At 47.5% G+C, this 26,010-nt stretch overlaps 1 protein-coding gene across 1 annotated transcript in view; it reads left to right on the top strand.

Moving 5' to 3' along the window:
* LOC133347757 (transmembrane protease serine 3-like) overlaps nucleotides 1-25,194 on the top strand; it is a 32,420-nt gene extending 7,226 nt beyond the window's left edge. Inside the window, exons 2-13 of the mRNA XM_061560329.1 lie at nucleotides 8,689-9,343; nucleotides 10,967-11,062; nucleotides 13,456-13,539; nucleotides 13,752-13,881; nucleotides 14,159-14,266; nucleotides 15,184-15,221; nucleotides 16,380-16,545; nucleotides 19,526-19,698; nucleotides 20,267-20,359; nucleotides 20,679-20,821; nucleotides 23,048-23,200; nucleotides 23,786-25,194. Coding sequence (XP_061416313.1) covers nucleotides 8,689-9,343; nucleotides 10,967-11,062; nucleotides 13,456-13,539; nucleotides 13,752-13,881; nucleotides 14,159-14,266; nucleotides 15,184-15,221; nucleotides 16,380-16,545; nucleotides 19,526-19,698; nucleotides 20,267-20,359; nucleotides 20,679-20,821; nucleotides 23,048-23,200; nucleotides 23,786-23,797 — 1,851 coding nt within the window. The 3' untranslated portion in view covers nucleotides 23,798-25,194. The remainder of the gene's footprint in view (nucleotides 1-8,688; nucleotides 9,344-10,966; nucleotides 11,063-13,455; nucleotides 13,540-13,751; nucleotides 13,882-14,158; nucleotides 14,267-15,183; nucleotides 15,222-16,379; nucleotides 16,546-19,525; nucleotides 19,699-20,266; nucleotides 20,360-20,678; nucleotides 20,822-23,047; nucleotides 23,201-23,785) is intronic.
* Nucleotides 25,195-26,010: the final 816 nt, after the last annotated feature.

The raw sequence follows: 26,010 nt of genomic DNA, 5'->3' as shown, positions 1-26,010 counted from the left end.
GGTGTGGGGAGGTCTGCATACAGCAGTACGTTGACATTGTGCTGGGCAAGTCGGGTTCGTGGTGCGTGGCGGCGGGGGGGGCGCCGGATCCGTTTTGAGATCATTCGCCGCTGGTGTCGGCAGTGGCTGGGAATCGAACTTAGGTTGCTTGGGGCTTGTCGCCGCAGTACGCGAACCACTGCCCCCACCGCTCCCCCTATGATGTTTTGCATGAGTTACATCCACTATTTGCAACATATAAACTATTCGGTGTTGTGTGGATGGTGGAGAGGCGGCGGGAGTGCAGTGCTCCGAACCCTGCGACACGAGTTCGATTCCGGCAAACAGCAGTGACGAGTATCTGAACCAGTCCTGGGCCTTCCCTGAGTTGGCTCGGCCTAAATTGAGTACTTGGTGTGATGTCTGAACAGCGCCACTAGGGAGACAAAAGCGGTCGGGCGTGGTGTTGGCCACCCACCCTCTCGTGTGCCTTGCCGGCCTTCATAGGTGCTCGCTAACAGATCTTACCCCAACAGTCTGTTAAAGGCTAAACTGGGGGGGGGGGGGGTCTTTGTCTTTGGTTTTGCGAACGGCACCCAAAGTGGATAAGTCACTCCTGCGGGTGTGTGGGGTTTGCTGAACTACGGTGTCCTGCTGTTGGGGAAGTCTGGCATTGACAGATCCCCTTGCTCAGGGTGCAAATTTCCTTGGGGTTCTGCGGTGGAGGGGAGAAGCCCCACCATGGCTTGGCTATGTTTGGTTGGTGGACAACTGGATACACCGATAAGATTGCAGTCGCAGACAAAGAGGCGTTTAAATTTTAAACATTTTGGGATTTACATACGGCAGCCACCAAATGAAGTAGCTAAATGCGTTTTTTTTTAACACAAGCATGGGACAATGGCAATCGGATCGCACGTGTAAACAAATCGTTTAATATAATCACCAGTGACTAACATGGCTTTGGATACCGTATTCCAAGTTGTTTTTGCCTGTGTACTGATTAATCGGACCGCACGTGTATATATTTGCATGTCTAACCGCAAGGCTGTTTTGTATACTGGAGGTTGCGGTCAGGTGCTTGAGCTGGCGAGCTCTTTGTGTGGCGTGTTTTGCCCGTGTGCTCGTGGAGCGGTGGTGCTACGGACCCACAGCGAGTCGAGTCAGATTCCCGCTCACGAACCAGTCCTTTCCCGAGTTGACTGCCTCAAATGAGCACGTGTGGTGCCGCTATTCGGGAGACTAAATCAGCCAGGCGTGGTGTTGCCCCTCTCCTCCCCGCCCCTGTTCCATTCTAGCCTCTAGGTGCTCATTAACGGTACAGTACTTTCACCAATTGTCTGTTAAACGCTATACGGGGGTCTTCGCCTTTTGGTATGCGTGGCTCACATGGTCTCGCCATCTCCGGCCAGCTACGAGCCAGCTGCTCGTCCTTGTGCGAGTGTCAACGCGCACTCGTGCGGAGACGGAGGCTCTACACAAGAACAGTGGTGCCACGTTGCTGTGTACGAGTCATTCTAAAAACCTCAAATCGTCTTAAGCGTATAGGATAATGGCACCCATTATACTGCACCGTCCATGATTTCCGTCACAAGGCAACAGTGATATTGACGGATTTTTGTGTGTATTGTTTGTGCTTGTGCACCACCGCCAACTCGGCGGCATCAACAACTACAGTGTGTGCGTGTGCGTGCGCATTAGTCGTGTGCACGTTATGTTACCTGCAGGGGTAGGAATGGGATGAAATCAAAGAGAGGCAATTTTTTTTAGATCTATACCAGGGGTCGAGTGATCTCACAAAAGAAGTTTTATTTTATAGGGCATATATATAGAGAGAGAAAAGCCATGTTTCAGATGTGATTGTTTTGTTATGGCCTTTTAATAAATAACAAAAAAGTAGATATTGAGTATATATATCCTGTGTAGTGATGATGGGTCTTCTGTTGGCTGGCTGATGCAGAGGCGTGGCTAGGACAGTTCAGTCAGAACACATCATCACGAATGGAAACCTTATAATTTCGCAGAAAGTTAGCAGCAACAAAAAAAGATAAATCCTTAATTCCTTCCAGAAAACACTGTCACAGGATTCAAATTTTCACTCCCATCACAGCGTTCCGGGGCGTTCCAGCCCCATTTCCACCACTGGTTACCTGCCAATGGTTGCAGGAGAAGCGACGTTCCAATCATGACCCCCGAGCGGTCACGCGGCGTTCGCCGCCAGTTGCAGAAGTTCACGGTTTCGAAATCCAGCAGCCCCCCTGGTTATTCCTGCAGCGTAACAACCACGACCAGTTTACAATGCGCCGGCCGCTTCGCTCACAGTTAAATCGTATGCCATTTCGTGCCCGGTATCGTGGTCCAAATGTTCCAAAATTCCAAAGTTATTTGCAAATTACTCAATTGGGACGATACACGGCAGCAATCTTCACCCCCCCCCCCACTGGTGGGCTAGTGCTCTAGGTGGCCCTTGCAAATGAGACTCTCCTGGTCTCTCGAGTTCCTGCCTGGCTAAACAAAATAAACCTACAAGAGATTCTGCTTTACTCGATTCAAATCTATGGAATTGGTCTCTTTTTTTTTTTACACACAATTGTTGATGGCTGGACGTGCAGGCTTTATGACCTCGACAACGGATCCACACCTGCACAGAGAGCCCACCGATCACTCAAATATCTATCATACAGTCGTACCTGGATCAACCCGGTATAGGTTGTAGGCAGAGGAGCTTGAATGTTTCAGACCCCACGCAGGTGTTCCGACAGGGGGCTCCTTGTTTTGCAAGCAGAGAGAACCGAGGGCATAATTGTGACTCCCACACTGCGTTGCACAACCGATGAGAAGTTAATGCCTCTCGACCGATTCGGAAACCTCTGTCTCCAGCCAGAAATAGTCATGAGCATGCACAAACACGTACCATAGCACAGCTACCATAATGGCCGTATAGCAGCCATGTTGTGTAAGGAAAGGCTAGGTTTTTTTACACGAAGCTATGAATGTATATATGTTGAACTTAGTTCGCACTGTACGTAGACAGATGTTCTAATCGGATGTGCGGGGGAATGACCTTTGTCAATCTATTCCTGGGGCGAGGCTTTCCCCATGCGGTGTCGGTATGTATGGAGGTCATTACTTCACCATACTAGCCAGGTTACTGAAGTGGTGGAGGCAGGAAGTGGTGCAGATGTAATTTGTAACTCGCGGTAGCCCGTGTGCCAGCATCGAACTCCGGTTGCCGGGTCCAAAACGCAGTGGACGAACCACTGCAGCACCGCTTCCACTCCCTGTGTACGAAATATTTACTCGGAGAGAAACGCCTGAGAACCCATTTGGCTACGCATGAAGCTCAACTCCCAGCCTCTCCTCCACCCCCTTTTTCAGAATCATATTATTTATACTGGACGAATTCGATCAGCTATAAAGCTCATTTTCACATATGTTCAGTCAGGTCGGGTCAAACATTACAACTAAAAACACATAGGAGTGGAAAGTATAGAAAAGGCAAGCAAATCAAGAAAAAAATGCATTCAAAACGAAATGTATTTTAATCTTGCCAAGTAAAGCCCACTGAGCTATTTACTTGTTGTTCGGAAGGGACCTGGCCATGAGTGATGGCGCAATAAAGTGGCATATCATGTGGAAGGGTTACTTTTTAGAGAAATATCCATAACCCGAATTTCCCGTATGTCAGAAACTGAACAATTTTCCCCCAAAATCCAAGATAAAATCCCATATCCGGAAATAGTTGCACCTCCCCTACCGTCTTATCGCAGTGCTGTATCGCGCTGTAGTCCGTTTCATATCGCTCCCTGTATCGTGTCGCTGTGTACGTACACTCTGCACGTCCTATGGTTCTTTCATTTAATCGAATATCTACCCTAACACTACCCATTATTAAACTACTGTAACATATACCATACTAACACGTAGGCTTTCGCGACCAATATCATCCATAAAATAGTTTTTTTTCGGGTTGGATCGCGTAAATATGTGTCGTTAAACCTGCCGCCACCCGACAGCTAATTAGTAAGGTTTAGCACGTAAACAGAACATGCCAATGTTGTGTGTCCAATTGTTTATGAATACCCCGAAGCATCGAAAACAAGCGAGTAGGTAATGCTGTAGAAGGACAAGAGACGATGTGTCAGGGAGAGTAGACTCAGGGTAACGATGTCACAGCGTGACACTCAGAGTGCTCTTCTACTGCAGGACACCGACACCGCCACCGCCGCCTTGGGGAATACGCGGCCCTGCCTGACGCCTCGCTCGGCGGGGTTCATCCGCAACCTCGCCACCCTGCACCAATTGCGCTTGCGTAACTAGTGCTAACATTTACGCATCCAGTACTGTATAGAATTTTTTTAAAACATGATTTATGGAAGCATTTCCATAAAGTTGGTTCTTCAGTAAACCCGGGGACTGCCTGTAATCTTCATCTAAATGCATGTTTCTAAATGTGGAGAGAAAAACCGTGAAGCACCGTGTGACCCCCTTACCCCCCCGTTAAGCACCGTGACCCCCTCCTTTGGCGCCTTGCGCCACTCGGCGTGAGGAGGGAATGGCCGATGAGAGAGCAGTTTCTGTGCCTCTCGAAAACGGCCCGGCGAAGAGCGGATGAAACGCACGCGACTGCGCCCCCACCAAGTGCAGTGTTACGCATTAACGGGGTTTCGTGTCCAAGGTGATTTTGTTGAACTCGGCGAGAACTCAAGTTAACTCAAGTTAACCGGATCGGCCCCGTTTGCGAGAGTGACCAGCGTCACCAAATTGACACGTGCAAAGCAAACAAAGACACCATGTGCAGCTATGAAGCGAATAGGAATGAGAACACAAACCACGAGAATTCTAATATATTGCACAATCGTAAATCAGTGTTAAATAATATTGCTGACCCTTTGGTCTGTTTGCGCATAGTCACTTTAAGATGTTTTCTTAGTTCATGGCTCACAGGGCTTTTCCAAATAAATGAAACTGAAACTGAAAACTGAAATCAGGATGCAAGAAACGCGGATACACCAGGGTTACTCAAACTCCAGTCCTCGCCACCCACCAATCTACTCGTCCACTCGCTCGACGTAGAACGTGCCTGACCATTGCTGAACACGTCGGCCAAGACACGCTGAGTCGCGAAGGCTGTCTGCGGCATGGGGGGTGCAATGTAAATACGGCACAAGTGAAAAGCAGCGACAACAAAAAATAGCGCAAGAAATCATTCATCGAGGGGTTCGGGTTGATCATCTCTTTCGTTCAGATTTGTGTTTCACTGTTAGCAAGAGCACGTGTTACTGTTGGCACCGTACTTAGAATTGTTCATACAGTGTTGTTTCATCGTGCCATTTTAGTTTTACCCGTGCCATTTTCTACCTCCGATCGTTACACACGTGGAACAACGTGGGCACACACGCGCATCCGCGCACTGAGATCGCGATCTCAATTTGAATCGGCTCTGAACGCAGGCAGCGTGAGTTGGCTTGCGCGTCACGAAGGGAGTTGTTTAACCATCATCGGGCACGTGTAGCGGGGAACGAGTTGATGAGTAAATCGGTAAACGCGGAAAGACATCGCCAGGACTGGATTTCGGGAAGCCTTGGAGCGCAGCCTCTCAGCTCTGTTATCGCACATAACCAATGTGACCAGCATCCCACCATTCAGCAGGATTCCACCATCTGCCTTTCGGCCTTCACCTTGGTGAATTTTGCTGTCACAAAAGCTTCAAATCAAGATTGAATTTTTGCTAAGTTTAATGTTTTATGTTTTGAAATGTTAGGAATGTTTTTTTTAAGTAAGTGTTTTTATTTTAAATGACAAACGTGTGCGTCTTTTGGTTTTATGTTGATCTTATTGTATTCGATTTCAGCTTAAGTTTACATATCTACTTACTGTGGTGCCTACACTGAGAGTGTTTAAATGTTCAAGGATTTTTGTTCTTTATTGAGTAATCCGATAGAAATAAATATTTGGAAGTTTTGTTTAGGCTTTTTTGTCTTTTTTTTCGGTTTTGTCGCAGTGGTTCCCCTTTTGTGGGTAACTTTAAAACCAACAATCGGAGATGAACATTCCATTGAGACTCAACTTTATCTCTCAATAGACACACTGGGTACAAGTGCCAGAGGAAAAAAATACATGAAGATGATTAATTTCAGACAGAAGGCCGTGTGGGTGCTGGATTGTGTAATAAATCTTTTAATAATATTTTTACGTTGGGAAGGATATTTGAATGAAAACTATTGTCTCGTTAATTACAGTTATTTTGATGGCATCAGTGAAGACGAGAGGTCTTTAGGAACTACTGATATTTTTTTAAATCCTTTATATAAAGTTCACTTGCTTGCTTGCGTGCTTACGACCGTGCAAATTTTTGGGTCGTTTTTTAACCCACTTCTCGTGATCCAATCGAGCTGACATTTTGCACACAGACTCATTGTGCGTGACAATTTATTTTCGTGAAAATTTTTTCCAAAATTTTACACTTTTAGGAAAAATTTTACATTTAATTACCAATTGCTTAATGGTGGCAGGCAATCATCTGACCCATAGCTGGCAGCCATCTCAAGCCAGAGGACGAGAGGACTCTAGCCGCCACGCATATAAAGGATTTATAGTGAAAAACTTTGTTTTTACGGGTTAATTTTTTTCAGACTGTACACAATGGGCTGAGTGCACTTTGTACACGTCTCCCTGTGTCGTGTGAAACGTGTAGGGCCTTTTTCGGCCTGCACTATTGTTCTCCTGTGATGGTGGGGGTTTTTATTGTCATTTACAGATTTGATGAACGTTATCAGAAACAGAGAAAAACGAAATACTATCCACTGCCAATTAACAATACTTTACAACGTAAACGTAATGCCCATGAAAATAATCCCTAAATGTCTTATGCGCATTGAAGTGCAACGAAATATTGAATAGCGTCAGAACAGCAGCAATAGTTGTCGATAGTCGTCACCTTATCAGTTTACAGAGCAATTACTCTCACACTGTTGCTGTTGTGATTGTATCCCCCCCAAACCCCCCACCGTGTTATGCAATGTGTAACAATGCTGCATTTGCTTAATCTGTACGCTTGTTCTCAGAGTGGATTAATTATTAGTCCAAAGTCCACAATCGTGGCTGATCATTAACATTCATTAACGGTTCGTACCAACCGCCTCTCATTTCTTAGGTCACCATGGCATTCACGGCCAACTGCTTCTGCTGAACGTTGTGAAAATTGCTTTCTGTAATAGGTTTGTTTTTGATCAAATTTTTGAAACCTTACGAGGGAACGGTGGCACAGCGGTTCGTGGTCTTCTTGGTGAACATTGTGAACTGATTTCGATTGAAAGCTTTCGTGACTGCAGGGATTCATATTCTTGGTTCTTTCGGTAAAGTCACATAGAAGGGAAATAATAAAATAATGCAAATAAACCAATACAATTCTCACGACGTTTCCATTGCAACACGAGCAATCGTCATCAGGTGTGAAACCCACATGATTGCTCGTGTTGCAATCGGAACGTCGTGAGAATTTACTAGTTAAATTTTTATTATTTTATTATTTCCCTTCTACGTGACTTTACCGAAAGAACCAAGAACATTGTGAACCGAGTTGTATTCTCGGCCACAACTGGTGTCGATGGCGAGTGATCTGTGAACCTGTCCGGGGGCCAATCCCCTTCATACACCCGCACTGATCAGTATGGTGATGTATAGTCAAACAATGACTATGTGGGGTGGATTGTCAAAGCGCTGTAAAATTAAAATAACCTTTCAATAATGACAGAAGTTGCACCCTTGGCTTAATAACAATCTATCTTGTGTGGCCAGTTTCCTTCTCCGAGCATAATTTCAGTGCTATAATATAAACTTAATTCTCCACGCAAATGAGATCTATATGGATGTAGGCAACATGTTTTTGATGATCGTCTGTCCACTTCTGGATGAAAGTGTCCCCTGCCATCAGCATTCCTCATGCTCGTGTGATACCGCAAGTCCATCTGAGGTCCATGAACTAAGCTTATCGCCTCCCCCTCTGGATTGTTCTTTCCTTTGGCTGGCATTCTGCCACTAGTCTCGTCCTTAAGCTATCTTCCCTGCCAGCAATGAAAATAGATTTTTTTCTTGCCCAAGCCGAATTTTTTTCCCGGTCAACGTCCCCCTGATCCATGCGTTGCTGAATGTACTGGAATGTCTCTGAACGCATCGTTCCGTGTTAACGTAACGACCGAGCAGAAATCCCGTGATGCCGTGAGCAGCCATCACCTGCGGCCATTGCCCCCCCCCCCCCCCACCTTTCTCCTGTTCGTTTGCACTTTTTTGTTGTGTTCCGAAATATTTTAGGTGAGGGGGAAACGAACTTAGTTGTGAAGGGTGCAAAGCTCTGCTGCCAGACATCTCAATAAAATGTTTGGAAGATGTTTCCACAATGGTCCCTCATTTAGAATGTATTTTCGGCATGTTCATTTAAAACGATAAATATTCTGGAGGATGTTCACGCCCATTGGTGACATATCTTCTCCTTACGGAAGAACGCATTTACCCATGGGGATTTATCTCCTTCAAGAATAATATATTTTAAAAAAGGGTTGTTTTGACAATAGTTTTTTGCATTTGACACCCAATATATTGATCTGTCGCCTGCCTTCCGTACCTAACAGACAGTGGGCCGTTACAGAATGCCCTATTGAGTTCTAAATTAAGTTTTAACGCATTATGTGTTTGTGTTCTCGCTGCCAGCCGTACCATATCAATGTCGGGTACCTGCCGGACAACGACCCGACTCACGGCAGCGACGACCCCAGGCACGGTCGCGGTGACCGCCGGGAGCCGCGGCGGGGCGAACACCGAGATCCACCGCGGGACGACTACCGGGACCCGCCTCGCGGAAACAACCGAGACACCCGTCGGGACAACTACCGGGACCCCCCGCGCAGAAACAATCGGGAGGATCGACGGGACGACTACCGGGACCCCCCGCGCAGAAACGACCGACAGGACGACTACCAGGACCCCCCGCGCAGAAACAATCGGGACGATCGTCGGGACGACTACAGAGAGCCGCCACGCGGCGACACTCGGGGAGGCCGACGGGACGACTACAGAGAGCCGCCACGGGGCGACTATCGAGACCCTTCCCGAGCGGACAACTGGGATGCGCGACGGGGCGACGTCGGTGATCCGCCGCCTCAATACGAAGCGGCCCCACAGAGCAACGTGCGAGCAGTGCCCCACGCGAGTGCCGCCAACGGGAGTGCCCCCCGCACGAGTGCCCCCCGCACGGGTGCCCCCCACACGAGTGCCCCCCACACGAGTGCCCCCCACGTGAACGTCGCGGTCCCGGCGCCGTACGTCAACCAGCCGCCGCCGCTGAACGCTGCCAAGAAGGAGCAGAGTGAGTTGTGCTCCATCGCGATGGGGACGAGGGCTCCACAGTGAGACGTCGTCCCAGCCAGGGGGCGTGCGTGACTACTTGGAGTACTTTTACCACTCAGGAATGAAAGCTGTCTGATTGGATTTGGGTTACCGGTTTTAACCGGTTAAGATAAATTAACATCCCAATCTGTGCTGTCGGCTGCTGTTTTGTTAGCTGTATGTTACGATGAAGTAAAAGAATGAACGTTGATACGGCACTATTTAATGCTAACTGAATCATCTGGGTATTATCCACAGCACGAAAGACTGTATTAACTGGGTATGCATTAAATGCTTTGGAGGGATTGATAACACTTTTATCCAGATGACACTGTGGAGATTGAGCGATGAAATGTGCTCATGAGAAAAGCTAAATGGCTGTTTTCATCATGAGTCCATCAGGCATTGCAGAAACTTAGTGTGGCCTTTATCCAGCCGTGGATAGATCAGATCATGGCTGTTGATGACCATGAATGGGGTGTTGTGAATATGAATAGACAGCGCTGTGTATGCGTTTCTCCGCGCATAGTTAATTAAAAGTGCAATTCTAAACAATTTCTGACGGTATACTTTGGGGGAAACCCCCATCAAACAGCCATATACATTTAACATTTTACCGCATCCTGTTTTAAAATATAAAATGTTATAACCCATGGGGAATTCGCAAAGTGAACTCTGCTGTGTTTGCAGTAGTAAAGCATTTTTCACTGCTGCTACAGTCTGAGACAACATGACTAAATTATTCAGGTCGAACAACTTTACTTATGTAACTTACGGATTTTAATTGTCACCGTTAGGAAACAGCGAAACCGTAGCTATTTAAAGCTTAATCCCTGGGGAGTAGGGGGGGTTGGATGTTGCTATTAATAGAAGCGGCTCCAGCAAAGCGTTTTTGAGCAGTTGGGAAATACAGTACAGTACAACTCTTTATTGTCTCTTTGATAGAGGGCCGGGGTTGGGACCATGTAATTCACAGAAGCAGAATTGTGGATAATGGGGTGGATTGAACCCCCGAGTGGGAACTCTGACGGTTGAGCACTGTCCTCCATCGTCGCCCAGATAATCGGTTACGACGATGCGACCATAGCGAGCGTGATCCGTTAGTCCGCGCATCCGCATTGGCACGTGACTCCCAGTGTGGCGTGATTGAAACACCACCGCGTGCAGCATCACAATAGTTTGATTCCCGGGGGAACATTTGTAGCTCGTTTGCGTTTTTTACACTTTTAGTTTTTTTTTGGTTCACAGAGTTAGTGCGTTCGCCACTTGTCGCAGAGGTTTTGCGGTTTGAATTAAAGCGGCCGCCCTGATTAATCCTGCGGCTGTATTATCTGTAGAAAATAGTATGTGCCGTCTGCTTCATTGGATGTTAAAGATCCTGTGAAGTGATTCGCAAGAGTAGGCCGTTGCGTGCCAATGTCGTGGTGTAAATTCTCAAAGTTAAAAAAATTATGCACAAATCAACATCGCTCCCAACTTCAAACATTTAAAAAGTCCCGAGATTTGGTGAGGCTTTCCAGGATGGAACAACAAGCACGTCGTGTTGTTCTCGGCGTTGCCTGTGTAAACGTTGGAACGTGTGTGCACGTGTGGACGCATGTAGGCAGTTGCTGCCTGACTCGACGGACGCTGATCATTATCGCCATCGTCGCCACGGTGTTGATCATCGCAGGAGTTGCCGCGGCCGTGGCACTCATACGTACGTATGCGCTCGCAAACCATGGGTTCACGCGCACGCCAGGTTAACGCGCGTAGCGCACGTGAAATGGGGCTATAACACAACTGAGAAGAAGCGTAGGGATGCGTAGTACCGGCTCGCTGCACTGCACGTTAATCACAAGCCGTACGACTCCTGGCCGGGAGAATAGGCGGGAGAGGGGAGGCTCGTGGGGACGAGTCTCGTGACATGGGTCGGCTAAAGGAGTAAAAATGGTCAACGTGCTTTCGAGATCATAAATCAGAGGTAAGAGTTAAGTTGCGTTATTTATTAATTTCAATATCCCTGATTCATATTGTTATTGCTACTTAAACCTGACACTTTATTGTCCTTCCCTGCACCTCCTATTTACACGGCTCGCTACGTATGGTGTGAGAGAAGTTCAACATACACAGTTATTTAAATTGTTCAGCCAATATGGGCCTTTAAGGTGTATCTGAACTCTACTTCAATAGTTGGTGCGAGTAAATCTGACACCACACACACAAACACAACTCTCGCCCACGGAGACGAAGGCACTCGTGAGCTTGTACAGACAGGGATGAGGCCGTAGGCACTCGAACCGTCGTGTGAATCCAACTGTGTGGAGTGATGAGTGGTTGTCCGCTCCGATGTGTGGCTCTTCTCCAGACACTACGCTTCTTCCCAAACGTACATTGATGGCATCGACCCAATAACCCACAAATGCAGGACGCTCCTGAAAAAGCTTTTGAGACTCCAGAGTCGAAGGCGTTGATATGATGATTATTTGCTGTTGTGTGTGTGTGCATGAACTCTCTGCATACGATCAGGCAGTGTGGTTCTGCGCGTTGATATGATGATTATTTGCTGTTGTGTGTGTGTGTGCATGAACTCTCTGCATACGATCAGGCAGTGTGGTTCTGCTAGCTCTTTGGGGGTTCTAAGCAAAACATTATTTTTGGGCATCGCATGACTCCAAATGTTGTCTTCTGGATAAGCGGCGTAACAAGGTAATGCGCCAATTACAATGATAATTATTTTAGAACTGCTATTAAACATTGTAATTGGTGCACCCTTGTTATTTTATGAACCTGAGCTACTGGGCTGGCGGGGGGGGGGTGTCCCAAGCTCTGGCTTGCTCTTGTTTTAGCTGAGCCTCTCCACTGTACAGGTCTCACTTCCTTGCAAGAATAAGAGAAAACAATAAATGATCTCTTGCCCGAGGTTAAACTACGGTTCCTGACACGATCCCAAGACAACTGCACGGGCATGCCAGGCGAGTCTTGTGGCGAGACCACCTTCGGCCAAAGCCGCCATGTCCTCTGCTTGTTTTTTTTTATTATTATTACCCTACCCTAGAATGCAGGAACAAGATCTGCACGTGCAGAGTAACTAAATTTGCTTGGCGATTTCAAGCGCAGTTTGTGTTTACACGCGGACCCAGGGGGTTCTCCTCTTCGCCGCGTCATGCTTGCAGGGAGAACTTGTTTTTTTGCGTAAGAATGTGGCATTGGACAAAGTTGCATGGGCATGGTGCTCAGGGGCGACCCTTCCCATATCGGCGAACGAGGCGCTTGCTGAGGTCGCCAAGATTCAGTGGGGCGCCAAATTCGAGGGGGAAAAAATACTAATTAAAAACATAAAATAACGAAGATGTAATTTTTTTCTATTCCCGTACAGAGGGAATATGAATTATAATTACCGGTAATTTCTCAACATTTCTGAGAATTTATTAATGCACAAATAAATACCGTAATTCGAACTGAAATATATTGTCTAGCTAATCGTTTACAAATCTCTTCTGAAAATGTAGTGTCTCTTTTATCTGTTCTCAGAAACATTGGTTGTACGGACGGATGGACAAACCGAATAATTATGCCTCGGTTTTAAAAAACAAAAAATGATAAAAAAAAAAACATTAAATGTAAAATAGGGGCAAAATGTTTCCCAGTTTACCAAAAAACTTCAGCCTAGATCTGCCCTTGGGTTTTGGGGGCATGTATTGCATGGTTCGCCCCGAGGGCCCCATTTGCCGGCAGCTAGTCAAGGGCCACCCCTGATGGTGCTCACCCTGAAACACATTGTGGCACCCACTTTGCGTGGCTTTTCACCTGTAATAAGCATGCTCAAGCAGAGAGTTCGTTAGTTTCAGACACGTCTTGAGTTGCAGCTGTATTTCGATGCTACATCAACTTGTGTTGTAGTATGACCAGGTAAAAGGCATAGTTATGCAGTGTACAGGCAGTGCAACTGCACCTGGGCCAACGGACCGCAGCAGCCGAGGCGCCGGGCATCGAAGGAGCAGGGAGATTTTTAAAGGGGGCCCTCATTTCATTGCTAGCACCGGAGCCCATGTTGGCTAGGCTACGTCACAATCACCGGGCTAAACAACGTGTGTGTTTCCATGTGTGCAGTGCTGAAGGATCCGTGTCAGTCCGACTCTGTTCGTTGTAATGGAGTCAGAGACTGCGTCAACGGCACAGACGAGCACGGGTGCGGTAAGGAACAAACGGCGCACGGCGCTACACCGAGCGCACACACTGGTGCGGTGTGGAAACACCAGCAATGGGATACAAAAGCGGTCCGGCGTGGTTCTGGCCACGCAACCCACTCGTGAGCTTTGCCAGCCTTCGTAGGTGCCCGCTACCAGCACTTGCCCCAACAACCTGCACAGGCTACATAGGGATCTTTGTCTTTGTGTGGAGAGCAGCACGCAGCAGTGGAGATCAAGCGTACCTGCAGGTGTGGAACACGGCAGCCGGCGTGTTTGCCATGGTGTGTGTCGAGAACTTCACAAATGTCTACGCCGAGCAGGCCTGCGCGCTCATGGGATACGACAGGTGACGCTCAACGCAGGATCTCGCGCACACCCACGCTGCCCTTCAACCCACAGCGCGAGCGGGTACCGCACCACACTTGAACGCAGCGCTATCTTGCAGCACCGCAGCAGGAGCTCACGGGGCTGGTACGGGGAAAGAACACCGCGATAGTGTTGCGGAGCCACATTCGATGGCTTTGGAATCATTATTCGCTGTTATTTGGAGACTTTCTGCCATTCTCGTGAAGCGTGCCATGTTGTGTGATGGTTTTTAATTGTTTTTGTGCGTGTGGTTGTAGCAGCGGTTCTGTCACGTGGAGTTCGATCGCACCTTCGGCGGGGGCTGTCGTCGCCGTGAGCACCGACGCTGCTGACACTGCCAACCTACAGCTCGCCTACGCCCCAAGGTCAGCTCTACGGCGCGACTTGCACACACCCCGCTTCTTCTTGGTTCTTTCGGTAAAGTCACGTATAAGGGAAATAATAAAATAATAAAAATAAAACTATAATAAAATAAGTCTCACGACGTTTCGGCCACAACGCAAGCAGCCGTCCTCAGGTGAAGAACAGGTCTGTCGGGAAGACAGTGTCTGCGATAATGTTCAGACGCTGTCTTCCCGACAGACCTGTTCTTCACCTGAGGGACGGCTGCTTGCGTTGTGGCCGAAACGTCGTGAGAATTAGTTAATTATTGTTTTATTTTTATTATTTTATTATTTCCCTTCTACGTGACTTTACCGAAAGAACCAAGAAGATGAATCCCTGCAGTCACGAAAGCTTTAAATCGAAATTTACCCCGCTTCTTCTTCTATGCCTCGTTGCTCGTGACCGTGGGGGCGCTCCTGGCCGAGCCGCCCCAGCGTGGCGTTGCTTCGTGAAAGTTTCTTCCATTGTCGTCTTCTTCACTGATCTGTCTTCACTGCTTCCTGCTCTGGTCTCTAAACTCGCCGTCCCAGCTGATACGCGGTCGACCACGGTCTCTTGAGCCATCTATCTACTCGTCATTCCAACACTGTGCATGCTTTTAGCCTTCGTGGGCTTCTGTATATGTCCATAATGTTGGAGCTTCAGTCTTTGTTGGATTTATAAGATTCTTGTTTAAAGTTCTGGAAGTACCCGATACCACCACGTGATAGGTGTTCTTCAAGTGATTGATGTAACAAAAAGGCCCTTGAGGTGGCCAGGTTCATAGAACAGTTCATAAACCACTGCATTACTGCTCCACCCATTCTATTTAAGGGTTATAGTGAATTAAATGTTTCTTGATAATGTGACGTGGCCATAATTACACCGTGATTAATGTATCCCCTCGCTCTTTCCACAGCAATTGCCCGGGTAATGTCGTCAGCATTTCGTGCCTAGGTGAGTTCACGTTGCATGTTAAATGCAGCGTTTGCATGGTCTTTGGTTGCGTGGAAGTGGAGAAGCATGGGGTGTATATGTTTTGTGTGTGTATATATATAGAGGTTTTTTTTTCTATCATTAAATTGACTTGCCGAAGACTGGTACCAGCAGTGTCAAATTTGGGCTCTTTGGAGTAGCGACACCACTACAGGAGCAACTATATCAAATAATACGGACGAAACGTCAAATATCTTAGAAGCACACATGACGGTAAAATGAAAAAAAAGAGTTAAAATCTGATAAAATCACAACGCACTATCTGGCTGGACATATTCCACCCTTGCTTATAAGCCTGTGTTTGTGGTGAACTTTGTCGTGTGTTTGCATGTGGCGTTTGCGTTGCCGTGTGTCACTGCTCGTGCACCGTGGGGTCGTGGCTTTCACACAGCGTGCCCGCACGCGGCATGAATGCGCGGTGTGTCTGCACGCCCGCGCCGTGCGCCTTGGAGGCCGCGTACGGTGCATTCCGCTGTCCACACGCAATGCTCCCCATCGCTCAGGCCACCTGTGGCGGGGTTCTTCTGTTTGACGGACCCGTAAAGGCCTCTTGGCAGTGGCGTGCCGGGGGATATGGCCGGCTGAGACTTAAAGCGACAGATTAGTGAGATGCAAGAGCGATAAACAAATTTCAAGACAACTTTAGACAAAAGTTGGGGACGACAGTGAGGTGAAAGCAAGACCGACGAGAGAGAACAAGTATAACCCGTAAAAACTAAGTTTTTCACTATAAATCCTTTATATGCGTGGCGGCTAGAGTCCTCTCGTCCTCTGGCTTGAGATGGCTGCCACCTATGGGTCAGATGATTGTCTGCAGTATTAAACAATTGGTAATTAAATATTTAATTTGTTTTCCCTAAACAGTGTAAAATTTTGGAAAAAAAATTTCACAAACATTAATTGTCTCGCACAACGAGTCTGTGTGCAAAATGTCAGCTCGATTGGATCACAGGAAGTGGGTTAAAAAACGACCGAAAGGTTTGCACGGTCGTAAGCAAGCAAGCACGCAAGCAAGCAAGCGAACTTAATATAAAGGATTTAAAAAGAGAGACTGTGTCTAGTCTGCTCTGGTGCGTTGCTGCATGCTCTCGTGTGGTGTGTGCGCGCGCCTGTGCTCAGCGTGTGGGTCCAGCACCAAGAGCACCTCGCGCATCGTCGGGGGGCAAGCTGCACAGTTGGGCTCGTGGCCGTGGCAAGTCTCGCTGCAATTCAACGGCCATCACACGTGTGGCGGGACGCTTCTGACCCCCACGTGGGTGCTCTCTGCCGCCCACTGCTTTCAGGGGTGAGTGTTCGTCCGGCACTGTGCTACACCGCGATGTGACCTTGCGATAAGTCACATGATATACGACCCACATTAATAACATTTGTCCGTTTTGCAAGATATCGCCCACGGGGCGATTGTCTGGCGATTGTCTCGTCACTCGTTTGAATTATCGAAAGTGTGTGTTTAATCCTCCTGACGAAAGGTTCATGAAACGGTAAAGACAATCTTTAAAGTTATAAATAAATACGTATTACCCGTGAAATTTGTGCCTTACAAAACTTGTTTGGAGTAATTCAATGTGATGGTAATTATGACATAATTTTTGTATTGGGTTTGATAAAAAAAATCCTGGTGTTGCTAGCAGCGCGTGCATTGTAAGTGCTGAAGATTGTGACGTTATGAAGGTTGAGAGACTTACAGCCGCAGGCTTATGCTGAGCTAGCTGCAGTGTAGAAGCTGATGAGCAATAATTATTTGCACTGGAAGTACACCACTGAACCAAATAAACACGCTTAAGTCAACCCAAGTTCCAACTTGCAGCATGCACCACGACACGAACTTGTCTTGTTTTTTTGCTTGTCATTTCCCCCAGTTGTATCCACCCCCCCCCCTCCCTCTTGTGTCGAGGGGGAACTCCGAGAAGTAAATGTCATGCCCCGTGTCCGGGACACTCTTGAAGGCCGCCGTAGGCTCGGGTAGCTGGTGCGATAGCAACGAAGCAATCGTTTGCTCGTCCAGTACGCAGGGCACTAAGGCAGTCCCGTTTAATCTAATTTATTTATTATATTACGCGCCATTATTACATGTGTTTAATATGTAACATAAATGACTGCACTGGCAATGGTGTACAAGCACAGGCCAAAAAAAACATCACCGCCTGTAGTTTTTAGCAAAGCTTTGCAGTGTTTTGCTGCCAGGAATGTGGATGCTCTGGTGAGTTGTATGGAATACAGGCGAGGGTTTGTTCATACGGCCCTAATTGTGTTAAAAGACGGGAGGGATGTGAGATGCCATATTGGAGGAGGGGGATCGGGTATGGTCGGTTCTGGCTCAAGATGTTATCGGCCTCTCTGAGGTAAAGCGCGTGCCAAGTCTTCGGAGTGTGAAGGATTGAGGCATTCATGAGCTGGACAGTGCGGTGTGTTCAGAGAAGGCTGGGAGTGGCAGGCTGACGCTGCTAAACTTGAGACTGCACCACTGGCCCGTCTACCTGCATTCCTGCAGATGCACTGTGTGCGGACGATAATCATGGTTACCGCACTAGGGAGGTGTGCATGTTTGACCAGCGTCCGTAGCCATACATGTGTGTATGTTGAACTTTTTTCACACTGTACGTATCCAACCATGCTAAGTGGAGGTGGAGAAGGACAACACATTAAGCACAATAAGAAATTCTAAATAAAAGTGTGTACGTGACAAAAAATATAACAATGACATTGCAAGTTTAACAGTAACATACAGAACCTCTAAAATGGCGAATTAACCCCATTACATTACTTCTCCATCATGTGCCATACGACAGCCTAATAAGAGCAGCAATGTACATGTGCGCACGCATTACGTACACGCGCGCGCACGCATTACGTACACGCGCGCACGCATTACGTACACGCGCGCACGCATTACGTACACACACACGCGCATTACGTACACACGCGCGCACGCATTACGTACACACGCGCGCGCATTACATACACCCGCGCGCACGCATTACGTACACACACACACACGCGCACGCGACACAAACATTGCCGTCCGTTCACATTGCACGCACACGTCCCGCGCGGTCGGCACGACGCGCTCGCGACCAGACGAGGTCGTTCCCTCCACTGGGGGGGTGGGCGGTGCACGGGCGACAAAGTTTGGTGCCATGCTCGTTGGGCCGGGAGAACCCACTCCGATTAATTACCTCGGACCCGACATGTGGAACGTAACGTGAAATATGCATTGCGCATCAAAAGAACGCAAGAAAGGTCGCATCTTTCTCGTTCGGTTGTTGACGGCACGTTGATTTTGGTGTCGCGTCGAAGCATTTCGTGAAGTCCCAGTGAAATTCCCTGCTCCAGGTTGGGGATCCATATCCGAGAGGAGGGTGACCTCACCTCGAACTTCGCAGGCAGTTCATCAGCATGAATTCAAGCTAACCACACTGCTGATTGAACACTGTCAAAACGGCTCAAGAGTTTGCTGGTCTTGAAGAAATTGTGCTGAAGTTATGCACCCCCAGAAGGTTGTGGGGCCGATCTTGAGAGGGTGAACCCTTTCTGTGTAGTAATCAGCACGGTTGGTAGAAAGTACGTGAAAGTAACGAACAAAGGGACTTTTGTTTGAAGCAAATCTTTGTTTGCGGATAAAAAAGAAATTTGCAGCCATTTGTGAATTTACTCATGTATGCAACTCTCAACATGTTTTAATCATTGTGTCGTTTGACCATACTTCACCATGCTGAACTGGACGGTGCACATTGGTGATGGGTGGAGGCCCAGCGCTGGTTAAGACATCACTCGCCACTGATATTTGTCGTGGCTCGGAATTGAACTGAGGTTGCTGAGTTTCTTGCGAAGTTCCATGAACACTGCTCCTCCACCTCAGGAGTTCATGGAACGTTAATACAGCCTCCGAAACGTCGTGATTTTTATTTTATTTTACTTTTTAATGTTTTTTACCTACGTGACTTTACCGAAAAAAACCTAAGAATATTTTTAATACAGCCTCCAAAGAGACCTGGGGTCACAATCCAGCATAGATACAAATGAATTCCATCATGTGCTGGGCATCCATATTCTTACAAATAATAATTGTATAATTACATGCGGGGTCTCCTCTTCTTCCCCTATGGATAGGGGGGGGGGGGGGAAGCCCCTACAATTTTATCGATGTGAAAAAAATTCTCAGCTGGGCACTCATAAAAATAATTATTTTCATGCATCCATTGCTCTGTTCATGCAAGCGCTAGTTGGAAGCTTGATGTTTGTGTGTCTGGTGCGGTGCGCTGCAGGGATATGGCGACCAGCGACAGCTGGCAGGCGAACTTGGGCATCATCATTCAGCCCGGCTCAAACACTCACAGCATCTCCAAAATCATCACCAATGCGCAATACGTGGACAACACCCACAACGACTACGACATCGCCCTCGTGAAGCTCCGCAGCCCATTGGGCATGAGCAGCAGTGCGTGTCCCTCCACACTGCGGCACAAACTCGCCAAATCCGCGCACACGCACAAACTCCACGCGATCGGCTGAACACGTGTGCAAAGACAAGAGACAGACCCGCACCTCTCCCCACAGTTGTACGGACTGTTGGGGGACAGGTGCTATTAACGGGCACCAATTAAATTTGGCACAGAGTATGAGGTGGTGGTGGTTTGGCCACCGCCATGTTCAGCTGCGGTTGTCTCCCCGTTACTGTTGTTCGCGCATTGCACCACGTACTAATTTAAGGCCAAGTCGACCTAGGAGGAGGGGGGGCCTTTGGACCGTTTCAGATAATCATCACTGACCTTTAGCCGTGGTTTGGAATCATACTCGGGTCACCGGGTTGTGCAGCACGTTGCACTTGTTATTAAGCAGCCACTCTGCACTGCGTGTGTGTGCGCACGTGCCCGGGTATGCGCACTCGGCGCCCGTTGTGTTTGCACGATCACCTTGCCGAGTTGGTTGGTTGTGGTCACTGAATTGTATTCGCGTATTTAAGTGCACTGGACTAATGTTCTCGTTTTTTGGTTGCTGTGTCGTAGCGATCGGTCCAGCTTGTTTGCCAAACTACCAAACGGACTTCGCAGTGGGAATGAACTGCTGGATCACAGGGTGGGGTGCCACAAAGGTCTCAGGTAACGTGGTTTCTTACCCTCGCGATGCCACCGTCACTTCCTTGTGCACTCGCGGGCATCGTGGTTAGTGCACTGTGCCAACAGGGACTCACGGGGGCCCACACGGGGTCCTCTGGACCCGGATAGCTGGGGCCCATGGGCCCCACGAAGCCAAGCAAGGCTGTGAAAGTCTTTTATGTTGAGGCCAGAGTCAAGGCCAGTCGAGGAATGATCCTCCAGGCTGAACATGGCTCATGATGATGACTTGTTTGTGTTACGGTGCGAGGGCATGTGCTGACCTGCATTTGCTTGGATATGTGTACTTTTGTGTGAAATGCAGGTACCGCATCGCCGACTCTTCAGGAAGTAATGGTGCCGATACTGAGCACCGAAACATGCAACGCCGTAAACTCTTACAATGGGCAGATCACGTCACGCATGGTGTGCGCCGGCTACATGGCAGGAGGCCAGGATGCATGCCAGGTAACGCACGAGCCACCAGAACGTTGTCCACCCCCATGGGTCGTCTACACATTCCACATGCACGCACATAAGCGGCCTACGGTACACGCACACGAGGAGAGTTGTACAAAAATGCGTCACGGCGGATTATCAGTATCATCCGCCATGGTAAAATTCACTGCTAGATGGACGCATTCCCACGCCAGCAACGTCTCTTGCAGTCCTGCGATGTAGTAATCCAAGCAGTACGCGCACATGAGCTGGATGTCCGCTCGGGCGTGAAATCCATTCCTCAGCGCTGCTTCTTGACCAATCGACCATAATCTCTTCTCACCGCTTGTCATGAACAGGCCCAATTATTACACCTTTTAACCTGTGCATTGTCTATAATTCAAATGTTACTCGTGTCTCTCGATGCATTTCCAAGTATGTGGTAGATTGTAGGCAATAAAGGTAACGAGACAAAAGTCTGCTTTACCACTGAAAACGAAACGTTGAATTCAGCCTAGGGGCGTTCCTGACTAATGTTTTGCAGAAGCATGTGTACCGGTTTAGACATTCTGAGCCCGCCTGCTGGGTTTGTGTGCCGAAATTATTAGGTTGGGATCCACGTAATCTATGGGGCCCGTTTAGCGTAAATGAGAACAGCAGTGGCAGAATCATCGGTAACATTTATGAGAGTTCAGAATCGGTGGTGGAGAGTCGTATACTCTGATGTTTGTCATCATCATCAGCTATGATCTATCAACAATGAAATTACAGTAACACCCCGATTTACGTCCTCCTGCTTAACGTACTCAACTTAGTGAAACCAAATCCCATTTTATGTACTGTGGTACCTCGCCATAGCGCATTCGAGATTTACCAAATTAACCATTAAGCCCCACGTTTTTTACGTTCCCAGCAAACATTCAGGTGCCAGATGTCCAGAAACTCCCAAGCAAGCGTTGGCGTCCCTGACTGACTCTCGGTTATTTTACGTGTACTCTTTTAATATTTTTTCCCCCACATAGCGTATTTAATTACATTATTTCTTATGGGGAAAAATGCTTCGATTTAGCGACTTTTGATTTACGTTCTGGTTTTCTGGAATGCATCCTGGGCCTAAACCGGGGTATGTCTGTTCCTCTAGCACGAGCCGATTTCATTGCTCGATGTCAATGGTTGACATTCCACTCCGTCGACTCGGATGTTCTTGATCTCATTCGTGGTTTTTTCGAGTGTGGTCACTTGTACATAGACAAAGAAATTAAGCAGACTTGGGGCAAATGCTGTTATTGAGAACCTGTGAAGGCCGGCACGACACACGAGGGGCTGGGTTGCCAGCACCATGCCTGGCTGCCATTTAGCTTCCTCGTGGCGATGTTTACACACCGCACCAGGTACTCATTTGATGCGGAGTCGACCTGGGGTAGACCCCCAGGACCTGTTTAAAAAATTGTCACTGGTGTTGGCCGTGAGAAGGATTCAAACTCAGGTTGTCAGGTTCGTAATGCAGCGCGCTAGCCACTGCACTATCGCTCCCCACATAGAAAGTTAAAACTGGTCCAGAGTTTGCTGGCTTAAAACAAATGCAAAGAGCAGTGGTCCAAAAGGCCTTTAGACCTTCTTCTTCTTTAGTGCTGCCTAACGGCGTGTGCGACTTCACGATGATATTGGTCCCGGTCTAGCACGGCGTGTAGAGTTTGTGCTGTTAATTGTAGCCATGTTTTGATGTTACTGAGCCATGTCGTTTTTGGCCGTCCTGGTCGTTTTTTCCCTTCGATTTTTCCTTCCAGGATTTGCTTTAATAGCTGGTATTTGTGGTCGTTTCGGGCAATGTGGCCTAGGTAGTAACACTTCCTGCTAATGATGGTCTTCAGCAGTTGCCTGTCAGTGCCCATATCTTGCAGAACTTGTGTATTGGTGGTTTTGGCTGTCCATGGGATTTTCAGCATTCTTCGATACAGCCACATCTCGAAAGCTTCGAGCCTTTTTGTTGCTGTTGTTGTCAGTGTCCACGTCTCTACTCCGTACAGCAAAATTGACCAGATGTAGCCTTTCAGTGTGCGCAGTTTCAGTGATGTACTCAAGTTGCGGTCTGCAAGGAGTGTTTTCCATTTAATAAATGCTTGCCTCGCTTGTTCAATTCTGCTCTTGATTTCGACTTTAGACCTATAAACCCAAATTATATTTTGATGTTGTAATATATTTTAATTAACTGCACCGGTGTAATACCATGTGTTATGTATACTGTGTGTGCTGCAGGGAGACAGTGGAGGCCCTCTGGTATGCAAAACCGGTACCAGCTGGTTTGTTGCCGGGGCCACCAGCTTTGGGGAGGGATGCGCACTGACCAATTTCCCTGGAGTGTATTCCCGCGTCACGGCGTACCTCGACTGGATACACGGAACAATGCAGGCAAGGCACACGGTTCACCCAGCACATCGCTGCACCATGATGCACGCATCCCACTCGTGCTCAATGACTCTGCACCCCACACCGCATGGCACGCAATGCCACCATTCGTGAAGACGCCATGGAGAGCTGTCAAACGTCACAACGCGGCACAACACAACCTGCCTACTACATGACACGCATGTCATGCCACGTGTTAGGTGTTTGGCTACTGTGTACATGACGTGTGCAAATGTGTACATTTTTTTAACATACATGCTTTGCATGTGTACTGCATCGAGTTTATAGTTTATATTAAAACCCTACAGTGGGATAGATGTAAAAAAAATACTCGACACATTAGTCAATAACACTATGGCCTTAAAAGGCACAATAGGTAATTGGTGACATTTCTGGAAATGTTACCAAATAATTTGGATCGAGAGACACATTTATATACCATAGCAGTTCACCAGTGGCTTGGTCTGGGGCTGTAATCATTCCCTTTGTATGGTCGATGCCTCATTGCACGTGTGTGTGTGTGTGTACAGTGTACGTTGTGCTAGTATTTGAATACACGTATAACAATTGTTCCTGTTATACTTTCAGGATGGTAACTGATTCTACAAACGGCAAGAGGAGGAGGGGACTTCACATCCCGTCGCCTCGTCAGGCCTCGCCCGTTCAGTGCTGGGATCACTTTGCCTGGCCACGTTATTCTTCACCTGCTTGAATCCTGCTTTGGTCCTGCCTGCCACGTTTTTCCTCGCCTTATCTCGCCTTGCCTTGCCTTGCCTTATCTCTCTCATGCCTTGCCGTACTGGGACTTGCCTCTGACCCAGTGGCATTGCACGATTGGCATGAGCCCTTTGCAAAAATTAAATGGGGCTCCCTGCTCAATTGGCGCCCCTCCTTTGTCGCTCGGCATCTGGGCCTCTCCAGTCCCACGGAACCCCGGTTCAGTTGCAAAGCCGTTTGCATGCTACTCGATAGCTATGCCACTGCTCTGACACAGCATGTGCTTATAGACGTGCGTTCGTGTGTGTGCGCGCATACGGACCCGTCTCCATTATTCCTACTCGTGCTATACAGTTATCAAGTGTGCGTTTTTTGCGCCAGATGTTTGTTTTGGGACGAAACTTAACTCCGTTGCAGGAGCTATAAACGTTAGGTGCACACCTGCATATGCAGCACCGTCGCAACAAGCCTGGTCAGCGCCAGTCGCATCGATGTGTCTGTGCACCTGAGCCGGACGCAGGACGGCCGTGCCCTTCACCACAAAATGAAGAAGCTGGAGCTACCCCAATATTTTAGTAGCTTGCAATTCAGAAAGTCGCAATACGAGCGATGTTCAAAAACGTGTTTTATTTAAATAAAAAACACACTTAATGATTTACACTTTTTATTTTTTTATTTTACAAGAGTAATACTTCATTGTATTTTGAGTGCTGCAGTCAACAGAACGGTTGTTTCCTCGGCGTGGAGTCAAATGTTGAGACCCCGTCTCTTCTGACCCATCTGGTTTTGCTCAGGACATGGTCATGCCGTTTAAAATGGTTTGGGCCATAGACTAAAAAGTTGTCGCAAAGTTTTAATCTGCCTGTGATCCTGACCTGAACTGCATAAACACACGTTCTTATAAGATTGTTTTTTTACGTTATACGATTCTGCTGAAACGCATCCACGTGTGTGTAAGGGTTTTATATTCCGTCGCTGCTGTTACACGGCGCACTGACCATGGATAGTTTTTGTAGCTTCAAGGTGCAACTGCTTGACATGTGGGTGTCGCTGTGCAGGCCGTGACAATACAAACAGGACTAAAAATCGTCTTTAACATCGCATAACTTCTAGCAAGCTGCAGGCAACACAAATGTCAAAAATAATCCATGACATAATTGTGCTTATTGGAGCAGAAGTCAAACTAATGGAATAATTTCATCATTTTGTATGATTGTCAATCTTGAAAAAAACGTATATATTTAGTCTACATTCATTAAAATTTTTATGATTTTAATTGACTAATGAGTCACGCTTTTTTGTGAGTGGCGTACTTGGTTTTAGTGACTACAAATCGCCAATCTGTAAAGCCCGTGGGTTTAGGACCAATGTTTTATCGGCATCGTTTCCTGATTCACAAAGAATTAGGCCAGACGACCACCGAGTTTCCCGATCAAGAAAAAACTAATCCGGGAGTGATCGCAAATAATGCTTGTTTTTAATATCTTAAACATGACACTGGCTGCATAACTCAAACATGTTGCGCTGCTTTGGCACCGTATGTTGGTTGACGTTTTAAATAACGGATTAAAATACAAACGGATGAATCTAAAGTCATGTGAAGTCACTTATTAGACTGACGCGCAATGTATTTCAAACGTCGACAGTAGTACTGCGCTGTAGTTGAACAGCATGGCCCTTTTGTCAATCCGCTGCTGGACGAGGGGCCCCTCCCTCAAGCCGTGCGGGTAGTGGGGAGTTATTTAACCATACTTCAACCATGGTGGTCGATCGCCCATTCGATGCGTCTATGGAACTTCACCAATTTCAGGCCGCGCCAGTCAATTGTTCGTGAAAACCGGTGCAATTAGCCAAATGTATCACATGCTTAGCCCATGTTTTTGCCAAAATATCGGTAGATATTCTTTCTCAGACTTAATGATAATTGAACTTGAACTAGCAATCCTCTGCTCCGTGATGACAAGTTATCCTTTCCCCGCACCTCCGAATTGGCACGGTTGGCCACGTACGATGCGAAAGAAGTCCCAACAAACATACTTACTTGCATACAAGAGCATTATGAAAACACCAATGCTCAACCCATGTTGTTCTTCGTG

The sequence above is a fragment of the Lethenteron reissneri genome, chromosome 26 (assembly GCF_015708825.2).
Source record: "Lethenteron reissneri isolate LAM-NWPU_2019-01 chromosome 26, ASM1570882v1, whole genome shotgun sequence".
Taxonomy (NCBI): Eukaryota; Metazoa; Chordata; class Hyperoartia; order Petromyzontiformes; family Petromyzontidae; genus Lethenteron; species Lethenteron reissneri.
Note: the sequence above shows the minus strand (reverse complement) of the source record. Positions and strands in the feature narration are given on the sequence as shown.